The following is a 12,007-nucleotide window of genomic DNA, read 5'->3' as shown; positions in this document are numbered from 1 at the left end:
TCTACAATGCGCTGTGATTACTGCCCGCCTTATTTTTTGAGGCAGAGTCTCTCATTAACCTGAAGCTTATCAGTTATGCCAGGCTGGCTGGCCAGGGAGCTCCAGAGATCTGGTCACCTCTGCCTCCACAGCATTGGTATTAAAGCTAGCCCACCATGATTTTTGTGTAAGTGCTGGTGATTGAACTCTGGTCCTCATCCTGTATCACAAGCATTTTGTTGACTGAGCCATCCCCCCAATCTCCATTTTAGCCTTTTATTTTGAGATAAGCTCATACTGAGTATCTCAGGTTGGTTTAGAAATCAGAGTCTCCAGGCCTCAGCCTCCTGAGTAGCTAGGAGCGTAGTCATGCAGCACCAGGCCCGGCTGAAAGGCATTCATTGTAGGGGGAATCTCTAAACTGTTTCCGTGCTTCTGTTTACTACCCTTTCCGTTTACAGACCAGGAAGGACTCTGAGGTTTAGCAGCATTTGCCCTGATTACATGCTTGCTTTCACGTTTGTTCTGTTTCTAATGGCGGTTTTTCCTCATCTGCAAGGCCTGTCTGTTTCCCCATAGACCCTGCTTTGAGATTTCCCCTCTTCAGTTAGTGGATCGCCTAAAAACTTACCTTTAGTGAACAATATCCAGCTACGTTGGTTTCTGAGGACATGCAAATAGAAGTTTGCACCTGGAGAGCAATGTTGAAACCAGATGCATGGTGGTTAATATTGATTCTCAACTTGACAAGACCCAGAATCACCTAGCCTACGAGCAAGTCTGTGAGGAAGTTTCTGCATTGGGCTAATTGGACTGTAAAGTCCCACTCTGTATGTAGTCCTCGCCATTCCCTAGGCTGGGGTACTAGCCTGAATGAAATGACAAACATGAGCTGTGCCCTGGCACACATTACTGCTTGTTTCCTGACTGCAGATATGATGTGACCATATGTTTTGCACAGATAATACAAAAGTCACTGATCAATACAAGGACCTGAGAATTAGGTCCTAAATTGGGACAACCCCCTAAGAGCTGCCTTCCAAACATGCTAGCAGGCAGGTGGAGACAACTGGGGTGGTCTTAGGCATTTTGATTGTGTGCATGGACAGAGCTGAGGCAAGGATCCTGGGTTCACCCTCAACCTGTAATTCTATATATTCTCTGTTTATCCCTAGCCGACTGTGAACTGTTTAAAGAACCTGTGAAGAAAAGACGCAGGTCTCATCAAGACTGGAAATTTCAAGCGTTTCCCTCTGCGGAGCAAAGTGCTCTAAAGGAATGTGAGTGTTGTGAAATGCTGGTGTAAGCCACAGGGCAGCACGGCTGTGTCTTACAAACATGTGCAGATGCTCAGAGGGAAAGATGCTCAATTCTGAAGACAAGAAGATAGCCCTGCATGCACTTGCTCTGTAGAGTTTCTACAGAGTTCTGGAATTTGGCCGTCTATCTCCAGGCTGCTCTGAGGAGGAGGGATGTTATCAAAATAGCCTTTTCCTAAGGAGAAGACAGTCTACAGATGGTTAGCTAGATGCCTTGCTAGGTGTTTATATGGCATCTGCAGAAGAGAATGATCTAGAAGGGCTAAAGTCCATGGCAACACTTAAGTAAGTCCTGTGGTAAGGAGGCACAGAGTGCACTGGTCTGTGGAGGTGGTCAGATCTGACACCATGAGTGCCTATCTCCAGTGGCAGACAGCTTGCTCTCTGGTTAATTGGCTTCTCATTTCACCAAGCTTCCCCCCTCTTCCATGGAGTACTCATCAGCCTCCTTTAGAGACTTGGTACTTTTACTCTGCCAGGTAACCCATTTCTGTTGATTCCAGATGAAAAACTGGAGTGTCGGACCAGGAGGGTTTTAAGCAACACTTATCAGAAGTTGATTCAATCTGTCTTCCTGGATGACAGCATTCCAAGTGGACTCAAGTATCTCATGTGAGTCTGGAATCTGCACCCTCCAATCTGATGCTACCCTCCTCCGCCAAAAAAAACCCAGAAAGTGCTTTTAATTAGAAGTAGACTTATAGGGGGGAAGTCCCTATGGTTTCAGGCTTTCTTTTTACAACATTGATAGTAGCCATTTGTTGTGTGGCCACTGTTGACAGATCCTCTACTGTGCACTTTACAAACCCACAATTTCATTTCATCCTCTTAAAGCCCCTATAAAGTAGGAGCTAATGTGATTGCCCCATTTATACTGAAACTGATGCTCAGGGAGGCCAAGTCGTGGAGCCAAGTCACACTGTGGATAAGCAGAAAGGCTCCAAACCCAGCCAAACCATGTATTACTGAGTTTATGAGCTGTTCATGCAGAACTGGCCCGGGAGCCCCTGGGAAAGTCAAGGACATCGTTGACCTTGCTCATGGCACTCTGAGACGTCCTTGGACTTCTGCATGAGTTTTGTTAGAGACAAGAATATGCAGGTTCCATGGAACACAAACATGTTTATGTGGACAATACAGTGTTTATGGAGAACTGTCTTTACCAGGCATTTTTAAATCTAGTTCCTTTTGCTCTCCAGCCCAAGTCTGTGTAGTAAACAGAGAGTAATATTCCCCCCTTGTTCAGACAAAGGAAGGGTACAGCGAGTGGCTCAGGACTAGAGCTTGGTTTCTTTGCATTCTGTTCTGCTGTACTCTGTTTCATACCTAATGTATATTTTGGAATGGATGCAGAAACCGGCTTCTTGCCTTGATTGAAAAACCCCCACTGGAGCCGGTCTATGTGGGGTTCTTGGGAATCACTGGAGCTGGCAAGAGCTCTCTGATCAATGCCCTCATCCAACAAGCGATGTTTCTGCCAGTGTCTGGAGAAAGTGTTTGCACGTCATGCATCGTACAAGTGAGTTCTGGCTGTTGTGAGCAGTACGAGGCCAAAATCCACCTTCTGTCTGACCAGGTATGCTGGCCTCCCCTCCTGCTTTCTCTTCTTATCTTTCCCTCTCTCCCCTGAATTTTTCTTCTTCAAGCCACCATAGGCTGCAATCACACTCACTGTAAGTGTAGCACAGGGGTTGGGGAATGGCTCGATTGGTGAAGTGCTTGCTGTGCTAGCATGGGGCTTAAGTCTGGACCTCCAGCATTTATGGAGGGTAAAAAGAAGTCATGTGGGTCTGTAATCCCAACATGGAGGAGACAGAAATACTCACTGGCGAGCCAGTCTAGCTGAATTGGTGAGCTTCAGTGACCCTGTCTCAGTCAATCAATCAATCAATATGGAGATGTGAACTGAGACTATTCCGCACAGACGGGGCCTCTGCCTCATGTTCTGAGGCAAGTCCTAAGGAGACCCTGTGCCAGCCATTCCTCTCTTTAAGCCTCTGCTGCCCCATACTCTAGTTTCCTTTTTGTTGATTTGATAAACACCACAACAAAGGCTAACCCAGGGGCCGAAAGGGTTTATTTCCTTGCACTTCAGGTCATAGGCTGTCATGAGGGAAGCCAGGGCAGGACCTCAAGGGCAGAAGCCATGGGGGACTGCTGCCTGTTGGCCCACTCCCTGGGTGGCTCACAGGCTCATCCTCAACTTGATTTTTATGCTCAGGACCGCTTGCCCCAAAATAGCATCACACACAGTAGGCTTAACCTTCTTCCATCAGTCCAGAAAATCAAGACAGTCCCTCACAGACATGACCACAGATCGACAGTTCCTCAGATGAAGCTCCTTGTGTCGGGAGACTCCAGGATGTTGACACAGTCACCCAGGACACAAGGGATTTGGGCTAGCTGGTTTAGGTTTCTGCTCGCAACCTCTGATCCCCCATGTCTTGGGGCCCTGTGCTCTACCCTCTCCTGTTATCACCCTCCACCCTGGTCTATCATTCTGTCATGAGCATCATGGCCCTGTTCTGCCTTGACAGGAGTGGAAGGCAGAACTAAAGGACTTGACTAAACTCCTGCACAGAGCAGAGTGGTCCGGGGAAGAAGAGGCAGAGACATGGGACAGGGACGATGCAGCAGCAGAAGCCGCCCGGAAGCTACAGATGCTCTATGGCCACGGGGCAGACAGGAAGCACTATGAGGATTTGCTGAGGATGAAGCCCAGAGGCAGGATTCCCACCTCGAGAACCATCACTCTAAAGGCAGAGGAGGTAGCGTCAAGCTTTCGTTTTCCTTTTTCTACATCTAAGTATTACACTTGAATCCACCCAGGGGTACAGTGTGTAATTTTTTTTTATTGAAAATAAGTTGGTACCCTAATCCACCATTATCCACCACTCAATAACCTTGGATTTCCAAATGGAGATTTTATGTTTAGAAAAGACTACAGTCCATTGAGAATGGATTTGGGATGGCTTTGACTGAAAAATGAATATATGTATATTTGTTATACAGACCCGTCTTATGTTAATTCATTATATAGTATTCATTATGTCATATATTATATATATAAAGGCTTAAGCATGTGAAATTTACTCATTTTTCTCATAGAAGACATTTGGAGATAATAGGGTCTTAGATTAGTTTTGTGACTCAGCCATGTGAAATTCAACATCTCTGCGGTGTCCTTGGCCTACCATGCTGCTTGTTGCCTCTTAGTCATACGGTTGCTGCAGAAGAGCCAGACATTGCAGCTACTCTCATGGAAAGAAATAGATGAATGCTGCCACCAAACATCTCCCGTTTCAGAAAGTGAAAACATTCCCAGAAACACCCTTGATAAAATTGTGTGGATGTCATTGTTCAGAACCGGGCTGAGTGCCTCTTCTTAGCTGCTCTAGACAAGGCAGGCATCCGACCTGTCCCGAGTGACTTAGATCATCCTCACTCCCTTAGATCCCCAAACAGATGGACATCTAGGTTGCTATGGATGAAGCCTGGGATGCTCATCCTACTCTTAGAACTGGCATGTATTTTATTAAGCTGAATTTCAGAATCTATGTTAGACAAAATATCTGTGACACCAGCACTCAATTTATAAACACTGTACATTAAAACCCTAGGTTTCCCTCCCTGCCCTAGGGCCAGCCAAGTGGCTCAGAGGGTAAGGTACTTCTCAACAACCCCACAACCTAACCCTGATCCCTGAGTCTCACAAGGTGGAAGAAGGGAACTGACTCCTGCAAATTGTCCTCTGACTTCTGCATGTGCCCTGTGGCATGCATATGTGTGAACTTACATGTGTGTAAGCATGTGCATATATGTATGTGTGCATACTCGTGCCTATACATACACACAAACAATCTTTTAAAAAGAAACTTCATTCTTTTTTGTTTTCTTTCTGGGACATTCTGCAGACATCGATCAACAGTGATCACCATACATTCCAGCTTTTCTGCTCTCTGAAGTGTCCCAGTTGAGAATTACTGCCCTTACTGCCGGCAATGAAAGTGTCATCATTCCCAGTGTGTCTAAGCAGGAACAAGAGGATGGAAACTACCCTCTCTCCCACTTGCTATCGTTGAAATGTTCTGGAAAAGCCTATCAAGTTTTATATATATATTTATATATAAATTTATTTATTTACATATTTATATATGTATGTATATATATATGCTTGGAAGTTTTAAAAGTCTTTTTAAAAGATCAATTTTCTGATCAATTTTTAATTTGGAAAATATGATTATTATGTCATGATTGACTCTCTATAATTATCCGTGAGATTTCCAGTAATCAAATTCTTCACAGTTGCCTTTTGCCATGTGGAAAAAATATGCTATAGGCAAAATTTAGAAAATCACATTAATTTTAGAAGCAAATGGAATTTAGGAGATAAATTTAGTGTCCAATAACTTTCCTGGAGTCCTCTTCCAAGCTGAGTTGGGCTGCACCATCTGAAGGTGGGGAGCTTTCTAACATCTCAAGCTGCCTTGAACTCACTGCGTAGCCAAAGATGATCTTGAACTCCAAATTCTTCTGTCTCCATCCCCTGAGTTGCAGGATTACAAACAGGTCCCGTTTATGCAATACTTCAACCAAACCCAGGCTTTATGCATTAAGTGAGCACTCACACTCAGTTAAGCTACATTCCTAGCCCCACTGAACTCCATATATTTATTAATGTGTGTGTGTGTGTGTGTGTGTGTGTGTGTGTGTGTGTGTGTGTGTATAACCATGGTGTCTGGAAGAGGGATTTATTTTTGTGAGTGTGCATATGTATGAGTGTTTATAACCATGGTGTTTGGAGGAGGGATTTCTTTGAGCAGGAGTTATAGTTGGCTGTGGGCTGCCCAGTGTGAGTGCTGAATCTGAACCCTGGGCCTCACGATTGAGCAGCAAGTGCTCTTATCCACTGAGCCACCTCTCCAGCCTCGACTAAGTTAAGGAGCTTGAACTTGCTGGTCTCCAGAGCCTTTCTAGGCTCTCAATGTTTAGGCCCTTGCAGAGACCACAAGACTTCCTGACGTCTGTTGTCCAAGGACTCCCCACCACCCCTCAGCATTCCTTCAAGGACTCTGCATCACAGTCAGCCCAGGATAAAGAGCCATCAGCATGGTTGATATGTGCAACCTGTCCTTCCTCTGCAGGCAGGAGAGCTATCTGTCAAGCTGGACCCCTTCATCAGGACTCAGAGGAGAGACTGGGATGGAGAATCAGCAGAGACACCAATCTGGCCCTTGATCAAATATGTGGAAGTGATTCTTCCCAAATCTTCACTGATCCCAGAAGGGGTTGTCCTGGTAGACATTCCAGGCACAGGTGATTTCAACAGCAAGAGGGATGAGATGTGGAAAAAGGTGATTCTTTTTCACGGGGCTCATCCCTCGTCCCTCTACTCCTTCACCCCTTCAAAGAAGAGGGTTGAGAACTTGTGAGCTTGATGACATTTAACTCGTTCATGTGCTGAACACTGGTGCCCATGGGGATTCCACTGGATTCCACTGGGGAAGAGGAATTGGCAGAGGAAGGCTGTATAGCTGGACAAGTGTATAACGATGTACGAGAAGAGCAGGCACAGAGAGGCCAAGGGAACAGAGGAAAGGGATACGGTGTCCGTGAGCACCAAGGAGGCTGGATTACTAAGAGGAAAGGGATATAGTGTCCATGAGCACCAAGGAGGCTGGATTACTAAGAGGAAAGGGATACGGTGTCCGTGAGCACAAAGGAGGCTGGATTACTAAGCTTTCTGTTGCTGGAATAGAATGCTGACAAAAAGCAATTTAGGGGAGAAAGGATTTGCTTTGGCTTACAGTTCCAAAGGGGAGACAGTCCACCATGATGGAGAAAGCATGGTGTTGTGAGCGTTGGGCCTGCCTGGCAGTAAGCAAGCACAGTGATAATATTTCATCCTCACACGGGAAAGAAAGAGAGAGACAAACAGATATATGTTCATGTCTCACACACACACACACACACACACACACACACACACACACACACACACACACACAGAGAGAGAGAGAGAGAGAGAGAGAGAGAACATACACAGATATCAGACACACACACACACACACACACACACACACACACACACACACACACACACACACACACGGGGGAATACTCATGATACCAGAAAGTGGGGCTGGACTGTCAAAAAGGTTCCATAGCTCCCCCAATGACACTAGCGGGGCTGGGAACCAAGTGTTGACACCTGAGCCCGAGCGGATCATTTCCCATTCAAACCATAGCAGAGGCCAAGAATGCAAGGCACAGAAGGCAGTCACTGAAGAGCCAGGGCTCTGCATCTGACTGGCAAGGTGGGGAAGGATGATGCTCCTTGGGGCCTTAGGGAAGGTCATGGGATGTGTGCAGGGGGAAGAGCCAAAGGGAAGCCTGGAGCTGTCTGCCTTCATCCTGCTGCTTCTGAGAAAAGGGAAGGAAAAGAAGGACTAGGCTATTCTCTGAAGGAAGAGCAGTGTGGTGGGAACACAGAGCCCCAGCTGGACAGGGACAGGGATGGACGACCAGTGTCATCATCGATTGCTAGTAGCGTAGCAATTATTATAAAGTACTCTTGCAGTTCTGCCTATGTATAGTCACTCACACTAAGGGAGAAACTGCAGCCGGACTTGACAGCTGAAATGGTGACTATTCTGAGAAGGAGAGACGTTTGTCCAAGGCCAGAAAGTGACAGAGATTCACTGATAATCAGGTTAACTGATCCACAGGGCTCTATCTGCCCCCAACCCTGCCCCCATCCATTTTTCTCCTCCTATAATTAGGTAGTCCATGCTCTTTGCCTTGGTCAGAGGCCATGTGAACTTCAATTTCTCTCAGGTCTTCACCCTAACCTTGGCTAGGTTCAAGCTAAGCAGAGTGACAGCCAGAGACCATCACTTCTCCCCTGGGTAGAACGAGGCTGCAGCTACTTTTGACATACTGGGCAGTTTATCAAAGCCTGGATACCAAAGATCTGGCCTGGATCATGCTTGGAGGAGGTGGCTGCAGGGACAAGCTGGTTCCCAGAGTGCTTTGCCTGACCTCACTCCCCTGCATTCCTGAGGTTTTGTTTTTTTGGGTTTTTTTTTTTTTTTTTTTTTTTTTTTTTTTCAGCCCCTCACAGGAAATAACCGTAAGGCACCCTCTTCCAAGAAGAACAGTCTTTAGGACATGGCTCCTTGCCACAAACTCTGCTGTCTCTAAAAAGATGACAACACATTTAGATGTCCTGGCTCTGCCACCTAGATGTTGTTGTGAAACTTTGGGCACTGTTGCTGAACCCTTGGATGCTCATTGTCATCTTTGGGAAGGATGAGGGTGGGGTTGGCAGGCCGCCGCCTCATCCCTCCTCTGAGTTCTGGTTGACTTTGTTTTACTGTGGCTTTTACAGCTGGAACTACAACAAGATCTTGGTAGCCAGGGCCTTCTTATGGGGTCTGACATTTAAGCACAGCCACTTTTTAGGGCCGATATCCTTTCCCCTCTTACTGCATGGTTATTGAGCGCCTGTCACTTGCTTAGACATGGAGAGACAAGTGTGAAAGAGGCCTTATCCTTAAGCAGTTCCCAAACTGATAGCTTACAGTCTTCCATACCAAAAAATGTCCATTATCCACCATTGACACTGTAAAGTCCCAAGTGTCTATAAGTTGACTCTAATTTGGGAAGGGGGGCAGGGTGGGAGGCAGCAAGCATATTTATATTGGTGCCTAAATGTTGGTCAATTCCAAACAGACCAGGGTCAGAATCCAGGTATGTGTGGCTTTGGCTGGCTCCTTTACTTCTCAGGGCCTTACTCTGCTCTTTAGAGGGTTTTGTCTAACCTGTGGGACATATTCTTTAAACCACAATCTATGGAACAAAAGGCTTGGGGTCAGAGAGAGAGGTGGGGAGGTACAAGCAAATGGTGCTGTCAGATCTCCCCCTTCTGATGCAGGCAGAGCACTTCTGTGTTTAAAATCAAGCACACTGGAGCTCTTCAAAGGTGTTCGCCATGAGCTAGTGTCTGAGTAGAGGGAGGATGCTCAGCTCGACCTTTTCACAAAGGCAGCTGATAGGGGAGTGTCTTGGAGCAGTGAGGGACAGCGCACATGGGCCACAGCAGGCAAGTTAGGAAACTGGCCTAACCACACATTCTGCCACTCATCAGCTATTTAACCTTGGGGGAAAACTACTATGAAACTCATTGCCATTAACTCAAGGTCCCTCAACTTTGGAACAGATGAGGTCAGACAATTCTTTATTATAGGAAGGTCTTCTGGGCATTGTAAGCTATTTAGCCTCTAACTGTCAGTATCCCAAGTTGTAACAATTAAAAATATCTTCAGAGGGGCTGGAGAGATGACTCAGCAGCTAAGCACACTTGCTGCCGCTCTTGCAAAGGACCTGAGTTGAATTGTCAGCATCCGTGTCATTGGACTCACAACTGTCTGTCAGTCAGTCCAAATCACCCATATAAACACCACACACACACACACACACACACACACACACACACACACACACACACACACATGCATGTACAACTAAAAACATTCTTTAAAAAATATCTCCAGATGTTTCCAAGTATCCTCTGGGGTGTAGGATCTTCACTAGTTAACACAATTGGTCTGAATCAGAATAATGAGAGTATTTTTCAAGTGACAAATCAGCCATTCCTTTAAGTGCAATGTACTGTGTTAAAAAACTGAAAATCATCTTGTCTTTTGAGTCAGATCAGCATTTCATGAATTCAGAGGTAAGACAGACAATACAGTGAGAAGCATGTCACAGGGCTATGCATAGCTGTTACACTGAAGATGAGCATTTAATAAAGCAGTGTTGATGCTGTTAATGTCATGTTCAATGGCCTTTGGAACATAAATTACAGGTTATCCAGCTTCTTGCTCAGTAGCCAAAAGTAGTTTTGAAGAACCCTCTCCTAGAAGGTCACTGAGGTGACCCACATGACTGATGGGTCTGGGCTTGAAGGATTGAGTTGTGTGTAGAACTCTGTCAATCATTCTGCAGGAAGCCAGGAGTCCTGGTGGGTCAAAAGATTGAAAGTCTGTGGACTCTAAGGTGCAAGGCCCAGAGAGTCTTCCCTCTAGGTAGCAGAGAACTGCCCTGAGTAGTCAGAGAGGAGCTGTAGTAGGGAGGTGATCTGTGTAGGATGTCCAGGAGAGGTGTTCTGTTCATCTGTGGTCATCCAGTAAAGAACCTTGAAAGGCAAATGAATACCAAGCTAAGAGTGTGACTTGTGCACACATGAGGGCCCATGAGCCACTTTCTTGGCTGGTGCAGAGTATGGAGTGGGAGCTCTGAGTGAGAAGCAGGAGTTGAGGAGGAAAAGTGAAAGACCCATCACTGAACTGCAATCTCTATAACTGAGATGCCACTACATTCTGACCTTTGCTGTGGGCATGTCCCGCAGACCATTGATAAGTGTTCCATGATCTGGGTGATCAGCGACATAGAGCGAGTTTCTGGAGGAAAGGCCCATGAAGACCTGCTGAGCGAGAGCATCAAAGCCTGTCAGCGTGGCTTCTGCAGGGACATCGCCCTGGTGGTCACCAAAACTGACAAACTCCACTTGCAGGAATATCTCAGGTATAGGGGTGATCTTTCAAGGCTTTCGGGGCCATCCAGCCTGGGGACTTTCCTTCCTGGTATCTGGCTATGAAAATGACCCAGGCTTTGCCAAGTGACTGTTGGGGATGAAGAGATGTACATGCAACTTGTTGAGATGTCAAGATGCCTGGGTGGATGGCCTCAAGTTAGAAACATGTGACACTCTGGGGATAGTTCTGTGCTAAGCCACTGTCTTCTATGCAACTCTGAGACACCACTCAAATGTGCAACGTAAAAATAATGCTTCCTGTCCTCAGAGACATAGACATGGTTTCCCGCCACCGGGAGGAACATACCATAAGACTATCCAGTCATACCTGGATGTCCATACCATAAAAGCCTGGTGTAGCTTTCAAGTGCCAGGTTTTACTTCAGCGTGGTTTAAAGTTTGTCTTTAAGCTCAAAACTTGGAAAAATTTGGCCAGAAGGTTTTAGAGTGCCAGTTTAATGACTAGGAATGAGAGGTGTGCATTGGAGGGCTTGATAGAAATTAATAGGTGTCTTTGTTTCCATGTAGCTCTGCCCCCCAGTAACTAGGGAGAAGTAGACTTTGCCTATCACACCGAGGTCCCTCTGAGAGTGAAAAGTTAACCAGCAGAACCATGGCAAACAGGCATGAGTACACAGCATGAGGACAATGATGCAGTGTCAACATCATTGGGTCACTGAGGGCTCTGCCATCATCCCGGGGCTTCTTCACCTGTCCCCTGCACATTCCTCCCAGGCTCAGCAAAACCCAAGCCTGGCTCCTTTCTCTAGGACTTCTTTTTCTCTCATGGTCTAGGTCAGAACTCTAGCTTCATCGCTCACCCCCTACAGTCTGTTCTGCCCCACTCCCTACCACAGAATATCTGAAGCTCACCTTTTTTCCCCCCAATACCAACACTAAAACCAGATATCTCAGAATCTGCTGGGCACTGAGGGTCACCTCTTTCCTGGGCAAAAAGGGCTAAAGGCTAGAGAGGGATGAGCCCAGTGCCACATGAACTCAGACTGAGAGGGCCACCCTCGGCCTGGGACAAGGAGTGACATAACAGGGCATTTCTGAGTGCAAAATATGGGTTACCTTTGAGAAATAAAGGCTCCCTATCCAAGATACT

The 12,007-nt window shown here is 46.3% G+C and overlaps 1 protein-coding gene across 1 annotated transcript in view; it reads left to right on the top strand.

Annotated features, from left to right (window-relative positions):
• The first annotated feature begins 348 nt into the window (after positions 1-348).
• The window catches only part of Nuggc (nuclear GTPase, germinal center associated), a 35,235-nt gene continuing 23,576 nt past the window's right edge, over positions 349-12,007 (top strand). Inside the window, exons 1-7 of the mRNA XM_032917378.1 lie at positions 349-382; positions 1,155-1,259; positions 1,802-1,910; positions 2,652-2,874; positions 3,836-4,066; positions 6,443-6,652; positions 10,711-10,886. Of these exons, the coding sequence (XP_032773269.1) occupies positions 349-382; positions 1,155-1,259; positions 1,802-1,910; positions 2,652-2,874; positions 3,836-4,066; positions 6,443-6,652; positions 10,711-10,886 (1,088 nt within the window). The remainder of the gene's footprint in view (positions 383-1,154; positions 1,260-1,801; positions 1,911-2,651; positions 2,875-3,835; positions 4,067-6,442; positions 6,653-10,710; positions 10,887-12,007) is intronic.

This window comes from Rattus rattus, chromosome 12, assembly GCF_011064425.1.
Source record: "Rattus rattus isolate New Zealand chromosome 12, Rrattus_CSIRO_v1, whole genome shotgun sequence".
Classification (NCBI taxonomy): domain Eukaryota; kingdom Metazoa; phylum Chordata; class Mammalia; order Rodentia; family Muridae; genus Rattus; species Rattus rattus.
Note: the sequence above shows the minus strand (reverse complement) of the source record. Positions and strands in the feature narration are given on the sequence as shown.